This window comes from Chlamydotis macqueenii, chromosome Z, assembly GCF_036417535.1.
Source record: "Chlamydotis macqueenii isolate bChlMac1 chromosome Z, bChlMac1.mat, whole genome shotgun sequence".
Lineage (NCBI taxonomy): Eukaryota > Metazoa > Chordata > Aves > Otidiformes > Otididae > Chlamydotis > Chlamydotis macqueenii.
This window is the reverse complement of record NC_141593.1, coordinates 43,306,521-43,325,706: the sequence shown is the minus strand read 5'-3', so window position 1 is coordinate 43,325,706 and position 19,186 is coordinate 43,306,521. Positions and strand designations below refer to the sequence as shown.

The 19,186-nt window shown below is 42.0% G+C and overlaps 1 protein-coding gene across 1 annotated transcript in view; it reads right to left on the bottom strand.

Moving 5' to 3' along the window:
* Positions 1-2,530: 2,530 nt before the first annotated feature.
* The window catches only part of AOPEP (aminopeptidase O (putative)), a 198,336-nt gene continuing 181,680 nt past the window's right edge, over positions 2,531-19,186 (bottom strand). Inside the window, exons 16-18 of the mRNA XM_086770414.1 lie at positions 11,057-11,143; positions 6,291-6,435; positions 2,531-3,374 (exon numbers count right to left, since the gene is read on the bottom strand). Coding sequence (XP_086626540.1) covers positions 6,295-6,435; positions 11,057-11,143 — 228 coding nt within the window. The 3' untranslated portion in view covers positions 2,531-3,374; positions 6,291-6,294. The remainder of the gene's footprint in view (positions 3,375-6,290; positions 6,436-11,056; positions 11,144-19,186) is intronic.

Here is a 19,186-nt window from a genome sequence, read left to right as displayed (position 1 = left end):
AGCTACTTGTTCATTCTTACAAGGGTGCCATGGTTTCCCCCAGCATACTTACATATGCAGAGAAGCCTCCTCCTGCAAACTCTTTAACAAAACATCTAAAATTTTCTGTACTAGAAATACTAGTTCACAAGGCTTTCATCATCTGTGGAGATAAACTGGCTGGCTGCAGTACTCTGCATGATACATTATAATCGCCTAGCTCTATAGAACTTTTTGTTCTGTTTTTGTAATATCCTTTTTCATAGTGCTTTTCATGCGTTGGAAATCCAGATGGGCTCCTTATGCCTCGAGGCCTACTTGTCTCCTCAAGCTGCCCGCTGGCTCAGGCTGCTGTTTTCAGGCTCCGCCATTTTCCCCTTCACTCTCATGTACAAGGAACGAGCAGCAGGGTACAGCTAATTCCCTCCTCAAGGAGCAAGCACCCAGCCAGCAGCAGCTGCAAACACCTCCCAGCAAAGCTGAAGACAGAAAACACAGTGGAGGAACTGCTGCCAGCAAAACGGTATGTTTTTACTCCATGTTTGTGCAGAAAGGGTATGACCAGCAACGCCTCTCCTCTAAGGGGGCCAAGGGCCTTCCCTAGGTCACTCCTCCATCGTGGTTTGTCTTCATGCTGAAGAAGTGACGCAGTAAGCAGCACAGGAAGACAAGTGGTGATCCTTGCCTAGCTACACAGGTACCATTTCAACTCAACCTGAGATTAATTTTTACAGCTAAAAGCTATGCCTAGGAAAGAATCAGTGAGATCCTAACCAGCTGCTGGCCCAATGAAGTGAAGTGGGAGACAGTCCAGCCTTCTGCATCAGGCTTTCTAATGCTGTCCAAAATAAAACTACACTACTGTGTTTGGCAAGGACTGAATTAGGGATGTGAGGGAAAAAAAAAACAAACAAAATGCTTTACTTTATTCAGAGGGGGCTGACTATGAAACAGAAGTAGAATGAAAGCTTAAGTAAGGCAATGGCACACCTACCTGAATGCCTGTGCTTGTCATAGCCACGTCTGTTCGTATGTAAATGTATGTTAGCCTTGAAGTCTTAGTTTTCAGCTCTGAACAGAGATTTAATGTCGTAACATTTCTGCCACTTTCCCCAAATGCCTTTCTATACTTAAGAACAAACAACTTCCTAAACAACAAATGGGCATTTTCACTGGATTTTAGAGTGTTGACCGTCAAGCCTGGATTAAGGGTTATCATTTCGTACATTTCATAAAACATCCCTTCTAGTAATGATTTCCATTTGGAAATGGATTTGTTGTTGTTGTTGTTGTTTGCTTTTATTTACTATAATTAGAAGCTACAGCTTTCTCCTCCAATGAAATTAATATGGAAACACCCACCTGGGGAGAATCTTGATTAAAATGAACAGTGCTAAACACTGATGATTTTTTTTTTTCTGCTAAACTTTCAATAGGGTGTATTAAAAACTTAAATAGTTATATGACACTTTGTATGGTTCAATCCCGGAGCTTTTTACACCATTCAGAAAGATTTTAAACTAAGACTTATATCATGTTAATTGAGCTACCATGTAATACATACAGGAATCTCCTCTTCTCTCTTCTGATGAGTTATGAGTATCTGGAGCCCCACTCTAGTTAGCAATGCTTGGATTAGCAACAAAAGGCCATAGAAGCCCAAATAGAGGCCCAGGGCTGCCACCTCCTTGCCATTTTTCAGGTTGTTTGGTGTTAGGGTTTTATTTTCTGTTCATTTTCTCAGTTGCTACAATGCATGGTGGCTTACAAAGCTGTGAGGGAAATCGATGTTCAAGTTCATGCTCGCATTAATACTGCTGAGACAGACTGGAACAGCTGTAGCAAGCAAAATAAACTACTGCTGTGTTCAGTATTTTTTTTAAAGTGAGAAAAGTAGATTGTTTTGAAAGAACAAAAATCTGGTGTTATTTGCAAACGTGTGGAATGTCTTACCTGCCACGTAGTTTTAACAGTACTGGCTATGAACAGGCTTACAGAATATTTAATTTCTGGGTGTCTTGTCCAAGAGCCTTATCCAGCTCTGGGTTCTTTCCCTTACTCAATGGAAAAGGCAAAAAGCAAGCTGGTTTCCTTTGCTGGCCTTTGCAGAAAAACCTGTGAAATGAAGCCTAACTCTTTTATGAATGGCATCACTTAAAAACTACATCTGTGAGCGTAACTACATTAGTAAGCCATTGCGGTATCTCAGTGTGTTCTTGGACAATTTCCTAACTCTTGCTGCATTTGAAAGAAGTTGCTGAGTGTCCCATAATTCAGGTATTGACACTGTGTGCCTGGAAAGGAGGAGGTCAGAAAATGTAGTGAGCTGAAGAAGCACTGTACTCTTTGGACTGCTGAGGCAAGCTCTTACTTTAGATTCTGAGCACAGTAACTTCAAAAAAAAATAATTACCACATTTAATTTATTGCGTTAATATCCATTAACTACCAAGTTTCAGCTGCTTCTCTCCTACAGCAAAAGCAGAAATGGAGTCATTCTTTTTCCAAGGTTTGTAAATTAATGTTGAACCACTGTACAATGAAAGACTACACACACTTGAAAAAAGTGTTTATTTTTACAAGAGTATTTGATCTAAAACAATAGTGTACAAAATAAATATGTTCAAAAATGTTTGTGCTTTAAATTCTTACTCTCTGAAAGGAACAATTAAGATGTCTTCTGATCAGTGGAGCAGTATGTTCTGAGGAAAGGAGAGCTGCACTTGCTATATATCACTTTACAAAAGGAGCTGCACAGGGGTGTGGAAGACATTTTCAGAGAATGCAAGGTCTGACATTTCTGGTAAAAGTTAACCTAAACAAGACACAGAGAGAATGCTGATCTTTGTTTTTCATTCACTTCCATCCCAACACCAGGATGATGGTTGGTCACTTTTCACAGATTATTTCTGCTTCCAAATAACCTTCCCTAGTCCCAGCCCAGCTCCTGCTAATTTTGTATTTTCTTTTTAATTTGGCATACAAGTTACTAACAAAATTTTAAGTACAGAATACAGTTTCATCAAATTTCAGAGATTACTAATGTTGGCCAAATGACTGGAGTGCATAAAATTGATGAAATCAAGAGTTTTTGGCATCTGCAAACTAGAATAGTTGTATCACCAAAGAGCAAGGAAACCCCCAAATTTTCTTGTATTAAAAAACAACCTAAAGCCACAGGAACGTGTGTGTATGTGTGTGTAGTTTGTTCTGTGTGCATGCATTCTTGGTTACAGTGAGCCTCTGGAAGACATAAATACTGAGAGGTAAATGTTTCTGTCATCTGATTGTTTTAGCAGTCACAAAATCCTTCCTTTGATGTCTTGGGTCAATGAAATCCTAGTACGATCAGGGTTTAGTAGGAGATATATTAAAATAGTTTCTCTGTGATCTTTCCTGCAACGGAAACAGCAGTAAAAATTATTACTCTGTCATGATAAAGGAGTATCCATGCATTCCTGATTGCCCCAGCTTTCCAAATTGAGTTATTTTTTAGGTTACCGGTAGAGCGTAACTATGGTTATAGAGTTAACAATCATCTCTTTAGATTTCTAGAGCTACCAGAACAAGGTCTGGAGAAGACAGGGAGGATCCACAGTGCAAGCACATTCTCTTGATTATTAGTAGGTTACTCTGAAAATAACGTCACAGGTCAGTTATCAGACCAATATGGTGCCATGTGCTACATATCCACATACCTTCTCATCTTAAGCCAACAGTTCTCTAAACAGTACTGAAGTACGTAGCTTTTCCACCTTAGGCCGTTTAGTGTTTAACATCAGGACATCATAATGTATACTAATTCAGTTTTTGAGAGAAAACAGTAACAACATTTCTCAAAGGCTCTTAGAAAAGGTACATCTTTTTTTTGCTCTAGGGCTCGACTCCTGTTCCTGCTGAACTGAGCCAGTGTGTAAAATCAGAACTGATATCAGCTCAGTAGGCACCGGAGGACGAGTCCATCAACAGCCTGGAACAACAGCAGCAGCCGTAAGTGGCAGCTCCAGTCGGAAAAAAAAACATTTCCTGCAAACGACACAGAGTGCTAAGCTACAACTGCAGAGAGATCATGACAGCATCCATTAAAGAGAAGACTACAAAACAAAGCTTTATGGAAAATTCCAGTTCAAAGTCACAAACATTTATTACCTCTGACCTTTAGAAAAGCATGATAACCAAATTACAGTAGGCAATGCATTTGCAGAGAATCTAAGGAGCGCGGTTTATTCTCAACTAAAACCAAGTCTTCGGTCCTCCCCAAGTCACCTCTGCCTCTCATCCTCGATATGCTGCATGTCACACATGTGCATTCATTGTAAATCTGCACATTCAGCAGCAAGGTATCTCAGCCAGCAAATGCTCTCCGCCCTGCGCAGGCTGACACAAAGCAAGTCTCTCCCCTTCTCCTCAGGTGCAGAACTTAGCCACTGTGAACAAAGAGGGAAACAATCACTGTTCACCAATCAGCTAAGCTCTGCACCTCGCCAGAGAGGTCTCCATCTCGGTACAGCTAATTATTGGATGAGGTTCTTCTGTGATGCGTCTGCTGCTTTCCTCTTTTTTTTTGTTGTTTAATGGACAGAGAGGATTCCACGCTGTGTACAGATGGGATAGTTATGGTGAGTTTCATACTAGCAGCTGCGGTCATGGCTGTGTGGTAATCCCTGGCAATGTGATTTTAATCTTAAGTCACAAATCATCATGCCAGGAACCCAAACGGCCACAACATTAAAAGAAAGCTGTGCAGTCACACAGAGTGCTGTTCTCATAACAACATTTTATGTTATAGCTCACCGTGCACGTCTAGTCTGTCTGTCTGAACAGTCAAACAGGCAATTCTGGACTATTGCTAATACACACATACCATGTAATTTTCCTGTGCTGGATACTTACCACCAGAAGCCTGTGGAAATTTTGTTTTTTATTTTGTTATTGAAGGAACTATAGGAAGACAGTTCCAAGTACTGTAGTACCAGAACAAACTGCATCTCCATGTTTCTGCCCTTCAGACACTTAAAGGCATCTAACAGACTGAGAACTGTTGAACATAACTCAAATTCCTATAGGTCCTCAATAACTGGGAGCACACAGCAAGTCTCTTAGCCCTCTCTGTTTTAGAAGGTGAGCCTCCTACACCATAACCGATATCCTGGCACTCTACAGCCTAATCCACTTTTCCCAGAAAGTTTTCTTGGCAGGCACAGCTCTTGTCTATACAGAACAACAACATGGCTGTTCATAAACAAACTTACTTCGCTGTATTTCATATAAAAAAAAGTAAGCACATATTCTAGTGGAACTTGCTATCAAGTACTGGTACATGTACAGGCTTGAACAGGAGAAAATTAAGATTTCTGCTCAGTACCAAGTAGAAAATGATCATTTTGCTAAATTAGATGTCTGACTTTTGATACCACGTATCAACTGTAAAGTTATGTGAACAAACAAGGCAATCAGTCTATCAGATGAGTTATCTCATTAAGCAAAAATCTGAAGTATGCTGTACTGGAAGAGATCTTCATACCCATTCTAGTTGGCTGTGTTAAACAAGCATGTACAAACATTGTACGGTACCTCCAGCTACTCAAATAGACTGAGAAATGGAGAATATTTTTGCAAATTACCAGTTTATAGCCTGCAGCAATCTTTATTTAGTAAATATTTCTTGTAAATCTGCTTTTTCCCTGGTGATTCCTCCCTATTAATTTCAGAAACAATCTAGATTATGTATATTAAGCAGCTTCTTCATGTTAAGGCTACTCTTCTTACCTCAAAATCAGTCTTCAAACACCTCGCTACACTTAACACAAAAACATTTGAATTATCAGCTTGTTCTCACATGATTCAGATTTGCTTCCAAGTGCACAGCTCCGTACTTCCATTGTGGGCTCTGATTCTCTGCAAAGACTGTGCTGTCTATCAAGTCAACATGCAGCTTCTTTAAACAGAAATGCTCCTTGTGCAATTTCAATTTCTATAAGCAGAGTTAGGAATACAGAATGGGAAGCAACTGCAGGTGGAGCCTGGCCTTCTCTGGCCATTTGGACTTACAGTTGCCTCTTGTACAGTCCATTACAAAGTTTACAACAAAGCCATGCTCCATGGTCTCCAGCTAGTGCCTACACGTATCTATTCACTGCTCCAGCAGCTGGGCTTTAAAAAAAAAAAGGCAAGATATTTAACAAGAGTTACTTCTCTAGCTAAGCAGCCACAAGCTGTGTGGCATGCCAAAGTTTACTATATTTAGTGAGCTCTGTATATTCTTTCTGTATGAGGCAAAACCAGGATGTTAAATTTAAAAAGAAAAATCACCTCTTCAGAATAACATCTCTGCCACCACTTTGGCTGAGGACGCATCCATTTGTTCTTGTGCTGCAGCAAAGCATCTATGTGCGAGTTCTTGTTGTTTCACATCTTCATTCACCATTAATTCACCATAAAGATACACACCCATTGCCTGAAAGAGGAACATAACACACAGGCATCCTGTCACCAGTAATGACTAGTTAGCTGGTTTTCATTCCATTGACCTCATTTAATTAAAAACAAAACAAAACAGACAACCACAAACACGTTCCAGATACTCTGTAACGCCTACCCTTCCCCCCAAAACGCTGTTCTGTCTGGATCTCTGTAGCCTAGGCTGGTTGTGTATACGTTGTATCAAGTGTGTAAGAACAGAGATATATTAACATAAGAGGTGTACGCTATGTCATGACAAGAAAATGCTTTCTCACTCCATTTTTCTTGCCACTTTTCAAGTTGAAATGTTTTCTTTTATCCACTACCTGAAATGCTTCCACATGCCCCTTACGAAAAGAGCTTTTGCTTACTTCAATAGGATACACATTTTATTTCCAATTTAAACAAACACAAACACACACACACACACACACACGAATAAAGAGGACATCAACCAAAACAGTCCACTCTAAAATTCCCATTTGGCAATTCTGTAACTGGACATCAACTGAATGCTGTCAGGTCTGTGTTTCAGACTCTTTTCTTTTACATCTGAGAGACAGCTGAACATGCACAAATTCTAGTTTGGTGAGAAGGGAGGCTTCCCCTAAATACTTATTCTGGACACAGCAGCTATCACAGCACTGGCTAACTTAACGGGAAACACATTGGGGATTGCCATTTTTTTCTGATGATACAATTTTTTCACCCAATTACAGGAATTCAGTAAGTGTTAAGCTGCACTTATCAAAATAGGATTATACATGTGACAAAATATTAGCAGCTTAGCACACTGACTTTTAGAGTTGTACTTAATGTTTGGACAGTTGCAGGAGACAAAAAATTTGGACAGCATTGAAAAAACACAATTTCTAATACTATTCCAAACAGTTTCTAGCATTGGCTGTAAGCCTTAAAAAATTAGCTTGAACAAGAAAGGAAATTTAAGTTTAACAGAGAATGAAATTAAAGGGAAAAGTCCCAGAGTGGCAGAAATCTGCCGGACTCCTCACCAATCCCATAAGTGTGCTGTCTTCCATCCAGAGACCCAAGAATTCAGGTTTTCAGGGTCTGCAGCTGCACCAGGGTCTGGCAGCCACACCAGGCACACACACGGCCTTGGAGCTGGGCTCCATTCCATTTCATAGAGAGTTTCAAAATGTTGGAATTTTGTTACAAATAGGAATTACCTTCTCTACCCAGTGTTAATAATTTTCCTCTGAGCCTAAACATTAACATGCAGTAAACACACTGGGTTTTTGTAGTCCTGAAAAGGATTTAAATAGTCACATTATCTGCATTTTTCCCAGACTTTACAAAAAGACAAGTCTTTCATGATCAGTAAGGAAATGTAACTGCTCTGATCTGAGTTGTAATCACTCCAGAAGTTGGTTGTGCCACAAACTGTATGCACTACTGGAGTAAATTAAATGAAAGATATTGAAGACTACACACCAAAAAAAAGTTGAAAAAATTATTTCCCTGCACTGCAGAAAATGTGTAGTCTTTATTTAGCATAGAATCATAGAATCATAGAATGGTTAGGGTTGGAAGGGACCTTCAAAGGTCATCTAGTCCAACCCCCCTGCAAGGAGCAGGGACATCCCTGACTAGGTCAGGTTGCTCAGAGCCTCATCCAGCCTGGCCTTGAACGTTTCCAGGGATGGGGCCTCCACCACCTTTCTGGGCAACCTGTTCCAGTGTTCTATAACTCGCATCGTAAAAAATTTTTTCCTAATTTTCAATCTAAATCTACCCCCCTCTATTTTAAAACCATTACCTCTCGTCCTATCGCAACAGGCCCTACTAAACAGCCTTTCCCCATCTTTCTTGTAGGCCCCCTTGAGGTACTGGAAGACCGCTATCAGGTCTCCCCGGAGCCTCCTCTTCTCCGGGCTGAACAGCCCCAACTCTCTCAGCCTGTCCTCATAAGAGAGGTGCTCCAGCCCTCTGATCACCTTTGTGGCCCTCCTCCGGACCTTCTCCAACTGGTCCATGTCCTTCTTGTGCTGGGGGCTCCAGAACTGGACACAGTACTCCAGGTGGGGTCTCACCAGGGCAGAGTAGAGGGGGAGAATCACCTCCCTCGACCTGCTGGCCACGCTCCTCTTGATGCAGCCCAGGATGTGGTTGGCCTTCTGGGCCGCAAGGGCGCATTGCCTGCTCATGGTAAGCTTCTCGTCCACCAGTACTCCCAAGTCCTTCTCCTCAGGGCTGCTCTCAATCCATTCCCTGCCCAGCCTGTATTTGTGCCTGGGATTGCCATGACCCAGGTGCAGGACCTTGCACTTGGCCTGGTTGAACTTCATGAGGTTGGCACGGGCCCACCTCTCCAGCCTGTCAAGGTCCCTCTGGATGGCATCCCTCCCTTCCAGCGTGTCGATGGCACCACACAACTTGGTGTCGTCGGTGAACTTGCTGAGGGTGCACTCTATCCCACTGTCCATGTCGCCGACAAAGATGTTGAACAGGGCCGGGCCCAGCACGGACCCCTGAGGGACGCCACTCGTGACCGGTCTCCACCTGGACATTGAGCCGTTGACCACCACTCTCTGAGTGCAGCCATCCAGCCAACTCCTTATCCACCGAGTGGTCCGTCCATCAAACCCATGTCTCTCTAGTTTAGAGAGAAGGATGTCGTGCGGGACAGTGTCAAAAGCTTTGCACAAGTCCAGGTAGGTGATGTCAGTTGCTCGTCCCTTGTCCACTGATGCCGTCACCCCGTCATAGAAGGCCACCAAATTGGTCAGGCACAATCTGCCCTTGGTGAAGCCATGTTGGCTGTCACCAACCACCTCCTTGCTCTCCATGTGCCTTAGCATGGTTTCCAGGAGAATCTGCTCCGTGATCTTGCCAGGCACAGAGGTGAGGCTGACCGGCCTGTAGTTACCTGGGTCTTCCTTATTCCCCTTTTTAAAAATTGGGGTTATGTTCCCCCTCTTCCAGTCATCGGGAACCTCACCAGACCGCCACGACTTCTCAAATATGATGGCCAGTGGCTTGGCAATTTCATCTGCCAGTTCCCTCAGGACCCGAGGATGGATCTCATCAGGACCCATGGACTTGTGCACCTTCAGGTTCCTTAGATGATCCCGAACCTGCTCTTCGAGTACAATGGGCAGTTCTTCATTCTCGCAGTCCCTGCTTGCACCTTCTGCAGCTTGGGCAGTGGGACAGGAACTCTTGTCGGTGAAGACTGAGGCAAAAAAGTCATTGAGAACCTCAGCCTTCTCCATGTCCTGGGTAACCAGGACACCAGTTCCCTTCTGGAGGGGGCCTACCTTTACCCTGGACTTTCTTTTGTCCCCTACGTACCTATAAAAGCTCTTCTTGTTACATTTTATATCCCTGGCCAGATTCAGTTCTGCCAGGGCTTTGGCCTTCCTTACCTTATCCCTGGCCACTCGCGCAGCCTCTTTGTAGTCCTCCCAGGCTACCTGTCCCCACTTCCACCCTCTATAGGCTTCCTTTTTCACTTTCAGTTGGTCCAGGAGCTCCTTGCTCATCCACGCCGGCCTCCTGGCCTTTTTGCCCGACTTGTTTTTCATCGGGATGCACCTCTGCTGAGCTGTTCCAAACAGATGCAATCCAGTATGTTTGGTTTTATGAACTGAGGGATTCCCTCTCCCTCTGCTGGTGGTTATCTCCATCCTTTCATAGGATTAAAATATGCACTATATATATAATGCTTATTTTCATAAATAATGTTGGGTTATGCTTTTTAAAAAAAATTAAAGAAAAAAAAATAAAGAGCTTGCCAGGAAGTCTGGGGTCTGTTTATTGGCTGAGATATAAATAGTAGGTATACTTCAGACATGGAAGAAAGAGCACGAGCGACTGCAATAACTTTATTGTGCTGTTGTGGCAAAATGTATTTGCCAGAAAGCACAAAATCCTAATTGGCTGTAAATGGCTTTGTTCATTGTCAACATAAAAGGCACAGACATCCATATCTTGCCTAGACTTTGACAAATCTTGCAACATTTTCTATTTTTACATACATTTTAAACATATAACAGTCATCCTAGGCAGTGAATGCCTTGATTTTATAGAGTTCAGAGTGAATAAAAATAAATAAAAATGAAATAGAAAGAAAAAGGCAGAAGCAAATTTAGAATTAGAATTGTAATTTCACAATGGCCTAAATAAAAAGCCATAGTAAAGACATTATGTATGGCGAGCCTTTTAAGACCTTCAAGATCTTCCGGTACCTTTTTCTTAACCACGGAGAGGCCTGCATTCCCTGGATGTATTGTTGTGCTGTGCTTCTCCTTCTGGATATTATCTTGAAAACTGAAGTCACTGCAGCACTGACTGGTTTGCACCTAGCTCGTATCGACATGCATTAACATTCACAGGTCTTTATCATCCTGCAAAAGGAACCAGTGCTGAGAAGTATCTTCCTAGCATCATTGCTACCTCTGGCTTGCATAAAATGGAAGGACAGGAGGGAATATATCCCATTTCACCACTTACCAGAAGACTAACATGCTTCAGTGGGGTTGAATACCCACCCCTACGCGGCTTCCTTAAACTATGTTTAAGGGGCAAAAGAGACAAAAACTGAATACAGAAAAAGTTGATTATTTTGAAAACGCTAATTAAATGTAACTGACCTGATCTTCTCTGAGAAATTTTTCAACATCTCCATATCCAGGCACGTACTTATGTTTAATAACAAGTTCACACCACCGATGACGAACCTTTGGGAAGAGAAAAAAATGTTGGAGTTGGGGGGAAGGGAACTGTATTGTATCTGTGTGAGTGCTGATAAACAATACATCTTTAACCAGTTTGGTTTGGCTGTTGATGTTGGTTTTGGGTATTTCGGTGTTTTGGGTTTTTTTTTCCCCAGCAGCCAGGCAGATGCCTCTCGACATTGGTTGGTAAGCTGGGCAGAGGTGCTGGACTCTGTGCACGTGAGCCCAGGCTTCAGAAACCCAGAACACGCCAAGACAAACTCCTGCTTCCACATTGTAATCTAACCCAGATCCAGGGGCAGATCTGCAGCATCTTCACCTCCACTGTCTCCAGTCTTGACTTTTTTCCTTTAGGTTAGGCTAGAGATTATTCCTTTTGTACTATTAGAAGGGAGGAGGGGTGGGAGGAAGATTAGCACTGCAAACATCTGAAAGAGCCACAAGATATAATTGACAATTTACCCTATGTGAGTGTACAGTTCAAGTGATAAAAAGGCTTAAATATATTTCTGTACCAACATTAAATCCATGCCAAAAGGAAAAGAGTTAGATATAAAACCATGAAACAGGGAGCTTTCCATTAAATGAAAGACAGTTTTGCCACTGTATGTTTGCCAGTAATAGATTTTAAGCACCTTGAAAGGTGTTTAAAAGCTGGGCTGTTCTATCAAATGCACATTGACAAAACCAGTAATTAACATACTGCAATGAGAAGTATGGAAATTTTCAAGCAAATGACAATTGAAAAATACTTTTATTTAAGCAGTGTGAACACGAATTACATGTGGGTTTGTTGTTGTTGTTCTTGTCTTTAAATTTCCAACTTTGTTCTTAGCCACTCTTGTGGCCTAAGTATCACCTCACTCTCCAGCAAGGCCTCCTCAGTTGTAGGCAGTTACCAGCCTAACATTTTGTATTTCATTAGTGGCTCAGCACTGATCCTACAGGAAAACAGCTAAGTGCAATAAAACCCTCCTAGCCCTCCTGATTCAGCCTTTGTTCTCACCATCTTTCAAAAGACAGGGCACCTAACAACAATCACCTTTTTCATAGTAACAGTAAAATGTTAGCAGTTCTAATACTTTTCAAAACTGAGTCCAAATTGTGCTCATATCAAGTAACTGAACACAAACCTTTTTCTGAATTACACATTTACTGACAACAGTGAGAATGGAAGCCAGAAAGGGAGGGGAAAAAAAGTCACACAAGTATATTGTTGCTTTTGGAAACAAGGTATTTGGAAATACTTTCCTTATCATCCTAGTGCTTGCCAACTTTAGATCTCAGGAAAATATTTCACAGACATATGTAATTAGATGTTAATCCACTTAGCATAATTAACAAGCCATAAATGCTCATACGTCATCCTGGAAGAGTTCTTTTTGGGTACCTGGTATCTCTTTCCAGCTGACCTCTTATACGAAATAGTTTGAACACAGCTTGTGAATGAAATAAAATGCTGAGGGGTTTTGTGGCTGAGTGGAGTTTGCACTCACAGCAAGACTGAACAGTTAGAGCGCAATGCACGGTAGGGAAGGAAAGCTGTCTCTTAAAGCTTTTTGCTGACAAAATAACAGCTGTTAAGATTCCTGCAAGTGGAACCAGAGCTCAATCTACAAAAGTAAATAGCTTTCCAAGATTCAACTCACTTTGCTGTAGATGCCCATATCCATAATGCAGACCTCCAAAACTACCCAGCTGCTGCTTCTCCCTGGAGACACTAAACATTTCACCAGTAAATCTTCCCAGGCAGTCCAGCTTTGTTACAGAGCGTTTCTCATAGCACTGAGCAGCTCCATGCCTGGACCAAACCTTCAAGGTTTGAAAATTACATACACATCTCTCATCTGTAGAGAGTTAAACAGAATATAAATACATTTAAAAGGTTGTATATCTTCATCTGACACACTTTATTCTGCACCTTCTGTCATATATTTAAAAAAATAGAATAAATTCCTTATATATTCTTATAGCATATATTAGAAACATAAGGAGGAGAAAGGGACTGTTGTCTTCTCCTGTGAGCACTGCTCTTCTGCATCTCGTGGTCCAGCAGTTTCATCTCTTACCCAGAAGGTAAGCAACCAACCTCCATTTCTGTGTCTGCTCAAGATCTCATACTGTGCCTTCAGTGAGAATATTTCAACAGCAGATTATAATGTAAAGTATTCTAGGTGGGGCTCTCTTCACACCTCCTGGTGAAGCTGCTTTTTCCCCTGCAGTTATTAAAATATTTATTGATCCTAAAGGAGGAAGTTATAAGACTTTAGGGCCTAAATTTCTGAGTACTTTCAATAAGAAGCAGGGTCCTGGCTTGCGCAGCGCACAAGCCATCTCGTCCCCTACATACCTTTCCTGGTGCAACCATAATAGCTGCGTGGAGAGCAGAACAGAAGTTCTCCCTGGGAAGGTGTTCATGTGGTCCTACTTTCTCATAAACTAAGGAGGTGTATGCCTGCCTTACATTTGTACCACGGCCTGATCATCTATATCCCAACAACACTGGAAAACACGGAACAATTAAGCTGTACCCATTCCCTTAATTGTTCCTTCCTCCATAGGGTTCCTGTTCTTGGCAATCAACCTCCTTTCAAATACTTTAAAAGAAAAAAAAATATTTCTTGAGTGAGATCTGGGATAGTATGCACTTTTCTTTCCCTTTTTCTCTTTTTTCCCCTTTCTTTCCCAGGGTGAGTACAAATCCTGGCACATTTCCCAATCTGAAACCCTGGCACTTTGCCAGTTGGGGCAAGAGCGGCATGTCTGTTATCCTCAGATTACACGTTGGCCTCCTGTTTTCTGAAAAGCCCCACATGCTGTCGTGGCTGAGCAAACTGCAGGAGAACCGACGGCTGCTGAAGCGCCTGTGAAAGCAGGAGGATGGTCGGCCCTGCCAGCTCTCCTCATGGCTCGCATGGGACCTCAGCATGGAAACCAAGGCTGGCTCTGAGTGCAAGAGGGGCAGAGGGGAAAACATGTACCAAAATCTTCACTACTGCTTGGAATGAACATATATTGGTTTCTCTCCCACCTCCAATGCAGTGCAGCATGTAGATGGCCATGTAACACGAACTGCAGCTAAAGCAAATGCAGTCATTTCTCAGATACAGGCACTATAAAGAAGTAATTTTTCCAGTATAATCCACGCCCTAGGCTGATACCACAAACATAGGAAATTTATTCACATAAGAGAAGGAGAGAGAAAAAAAAAATCTGTTCCCAACGTCTCATCCAGTGCTCAGAACAGGAAAAGTAAAATGGGCCCCACAGCTTCACAGCCTAATGAATGAGTCATGTGAACAGGCACTTTTAACAAACCAGTCTCACAAGGAAATTTTGAAAACTAAGTAGATTGTGGTAGGACTGAGCTAATCATACCGCATCCTGTGTATGCTCTTCTTGGCTTTTCTGTTCCTCCCAGGAGCAAATACTCAGTGGCAAAAATAAGAATTCATTAGTCCCTCCCAGTTTTCTCTCTGCACATTTCTCTGTGCTCTTTTGCACAGTTCAGAGATGCACACCATATGTCGTTTTGGCTGGTTACACCATAAACAATATAAACTAAACTTGAAAAGTAATTTACAGCAATCCTTCCTGTTACGGCTGGCAGAGAGCACATACAACTTTGTCTGGATTTGAAGAAACACCTGTAGCCACCCACTCACCCACACATGCTCTTACTGGTTTGGCAGCTGCAAGGACTCATGTGCCAAAGTTGGAAATACAGCTCATTTTCTCAGCCTCCGATTCCAGGCTGAGAGCTGTCCTTCCGAGCCCATGACTGAGGGCTGGTACTCCCGAGGATGGGGAGAGGTGGCTGGCTGGGTGATGGAGGTCTGCTGGGACCTCAGGTTCCTCATGGATGGATCTTCACCGCCTGGAAATTGTTCTTTCATACTGCCCTGCTTCTGCAGCTGGTGTGGACGTCTCCACTACCACCTTTTTAAGCTAAACGCAGATTGTAACTGTGAGTTTTGTAAGATACTGCCCATATTAGTAGTGTATTACTGAGGCACAGCTGGGGGCCAAGAAGACACTGAGACCCCCATTGTCTCAGGTATGACATCTGGAAAGGAACTCTTACGTTTTCATAAATATCAGACACATCAAGATCGAATGATGGGCTGGCACCTAGATGAAACGTCTTAATGGGAGTGCTACTGTCAGACAGCAAAGAGTCTCAAATAGAAGAGCAGCAGCTTTTACAAATAATTCTAGTGGTCTCATGTTATCTTTCAATCTAATTTTAAGGAAAATGCACACTATTGCATAACACTATTTGCAACTCAAACATTACCTGTATTTTGACAGTGAATGAGAAAACAGAATCATGCTGTCTTAGTCTGTTTTCAGAGAATGCAAGCTGTTGCATGAGCTTATTTAACTGAAATAAACACGTATCTAAAATATACTAATAATCCATTAGATCTAAGACAGTCCTTTTGTTATAGCAACCTGGGCCAAGACCTTTTGGGAAATGATGCTTGAAGCTGAACGACTAAACCCATCCAAGGCCTCAGATACGTGGGTTGACTTTCAAAAGAAAAGCTCCTGCTGACATACCTGAGAAACAATATTTTTAACTATTTTGAACAGGTGTTAAATTAAAGCAATTCTTTTTTTTTCCAACCCAGATGATAAATTACTTTGCCTAATCCATATTATTTTCCCCTGCCCCACACAAATTATCAGACAAGCCTAAAACAAACATCCTTACAGAAAGCTTTATATGTTATATTGTAATGATCTAGCTTGCTAATGTTCCCAATCATATGTATGCAAGCAGAAAATAAATATTTTACTTCTGAGGTCCACAAATAAGATTTAGAAGGCAAGTAATTTAAACCATGCCTTTATTAAAGGGAGAAAAAAAAGCTGGAGTTTACCAAGCCTTTGGTCTGCAGAATGGGAGACTAGCTTCAGGGAAAATGAGTACATTTTGCTAATAGCTGGATCCAATTTAAAAGGCGCCATGAGACAACAAATCTAAATCACAGAACAAAAGCAACATACTTAGAGATCTCAGAAAATGGGGTAATTTGAAATACAGTAAGAGCTATTGTCCAACAAAATGGAACCTTTATTAAAGGTAGGAGGCATATGTGATCTTTATAAAACAGAGGCTCAGTCTCTTTTAAAAAAAAATATTTGAACAGCTTGAATCTTAAATGTTAATTAAAGAGTCTCAGAGGCCAGACTCCAGTCTAATTTGTAAAGTAAAAAATAACAAAGAAACTTTTTCAAATAACCAAGCTATGCTACTACAGATTAGTTTTAATTAACAAAAAGGAAGCTGGTATCTCCAGAGCACCGGAATGCTGTTCTGTTCCATCTGAAAGCATTTATCTCCAATCTCTTCCTATCTACACATAAATTGGATTCAAATATTAAATCATATTCCTAGATAATTAAGGAACAATGCCACATGTCACAGGGCAATATTTGGACTAAAAAACAGGTTTCACAATTGCTTAACATGGAAAAATTACAGACTAAGAATTGCCAATTTTACAGTGCTTTTAATGATCTATTTTTTTTCCCCTCGACCTCTGCTGAAATAGTTACTCTTTCATACACCAGCCAGGTTGCATCAGTGACTTTTCATTCTATATTCTATATTTTATCTATATTATATATTTTATCTATATACTTTTCATTCTATATTCATTCATATTCTTTTATGCCACAGCATACGCATGCTTTACCGTGAAAATTTGGCTTCATGAACATTTACCCAAGAAAGATAATCAGGGATGCTGAAACAGCTCAGAAGGAGCAGTGAAACAGCCATGTGTGTTACAACTGTGCTGACAGAGTATCAGTTTGGCAGTCTGAAAAAACGTACTCAATAGCCAAAAACCTACTGGATGCAAGCAGAATGGATTCATCATTCTGACAAGGATTCTGTAATTGCTATTAGTGTGTGTGCCAAGGGTTCGTCAGGAGACTGAGCAAAGAAGCTGTTGAACAGTTTACATGAGCTGCTATTTTGGACCAAAAACTCCTGGACTTTTCATAGCCTAAGTTATCTCTGAGGTCTCGTAGCACTCTCTCTGACAACACTGCAGGGCCAAAGAAACCATGGGCCAAATACAGCTCCACAGCAGCAGGCATCTTTGATGGCAACCTTTTTTCCAGAAACTCTCATTGTGTCAAGGTTCAGTTAATGCTGTTTCTTACAGTGCAATGCTCTTTCTCAGTATTGCAGAGCTACAGTCAAAATTCTGATAACACTTCAAATTTTAAAAATGGCTTTTGGTAGCCTCACTCATGCTGCATTTTATTTTGAGTACTGGGAGGAACTGCTGTTCAGTGGGGATAGGGGCAGCTGGACCTGAGGCTGATTGAATTCACTGAGCTCCATTGTGCTCTGTGTTGGACATCATTGATAGTACAGGCAGTCCCATGCCCATTCCTGCCACCTTGGACAACCTCCTTTCCTTCTGCGCATCCCACAGCATGAGTATCTTAGCCCACTGGAAATCCAGCAAGATGTAGCATGCTCATTCAGGAAACTCTAAGGTAACAGTGGGCTGGCTAAGTGTCTAAGCTATGTAGAGGTCTATATCCTTTAAAACATGGAGTATGAACTGGTCATTAAAAAGCAACTTAAAATCTAATTTTGGCAAGAATACCAGACTTTAGATTTTGGTAATACTAGTAGCAATATCCTACTTTCTTAATTCATTTTACTCCTTCTGATCTGTACTTCAGCATAGATCAAGCAATTGCACGCTATGAGGGGTGCTGGCAACAGGGGAGAAGGGCTTGCAAGCCCTGTCTCTCCTTCCCTGACTCAACAGCACTGATGGAGTGCTGTGGGCAGAGCTCAATGCAGCAACTGCCTCCATTTAGTAACAGAAAAAAAAAGAGGTGTTGTACAATCAAGGTATTAAAAAACAAATTCTGTTGTGTGGTCCACGGCAGACTGCAGGACAACTGGCAGCATCTGAACCTGTAACTGCACAAGCGTGCAAGCTTGAACCTTTTCACCCTTATAAATGTGATTTATGGGCATGTATTTCCTTCCCATTCTTTCCCCTCCCCTCGCACCGCATGCTCCTGTTTTAGCATTCAGCCAGTTCTACGTAATGCAATTGAACCTTACTGTTAAAAAGTTTCCGTAGTACCACAGACTGGCATAAGAGCAACCTGATCAGATCCCTCTTCTGCAGCTCCCACAGGCCATAAACACATGACTCCACTTCCACCTCCAAATCAAACACATGCTTCTCCACAGCCCACGTGGAGGCTCTTTCCTATGTAAGCGTACAGAGCCCAGGAATCACCAAACATGCTGCTCACGAAAGTCCAAGCAAAGCGGAGGGCATCCCTGCTGCTCTCTGTAATCAGAAAGGCATAGTGACCGAAGAGCAGCATTTTAGGACAAGATTCATTCCTGGCAATGAAGCACACGCTGAGGACTTGTTTGGAAAAGACAAATCCCCTTTTCCCCTCCCACCTCAGATTCACAAACAGAGAGCTCCCAATTAGAGACCAGACACTTTTCTTCCTATGTGGGCCCCATCCAAGATCAATGACATCCACGTTAGAATAAAATTTTCCAAAAGAAGTCAGAAAAAGCAAGAGACTAAGAAGCCATGTCTAATCCTTCTTCCTGGCACAGGCAGTCTCCCTCTTCTGGTGTCAAAGCTGCGACTGTGAATAAGTGATTCAGTTAGGATGCCTAATTCTGCAATCCCAGTGCTCCTCCGCCTGCCCCCCCTCGCCCCATCTAGCAGGAGATGGACACACAACAGGACCTGGCCTTCAGTTTTCATTCTTCTTTTATGGCAGACCAACGAAGCGATGATAGGACAGGGACCTACAGCATGGTTAGTTGAGAAGAGGGCCACCAGCACCAAGGCAGTGTGACAGCTTCAACACTATCTGCTGGGAGAGCACGTCCATGCTCTGCCCGAGGGCTTTTCTCACTGCACTCCAATTGCCCTGCCGCCATCTCTGTGCTGGGAGGAGTGGCTCCTGCATCATAGTGTGTGTGAGGTAAGGAAATGCTTAACACAGCAGGTGAACTTACTTAATTTG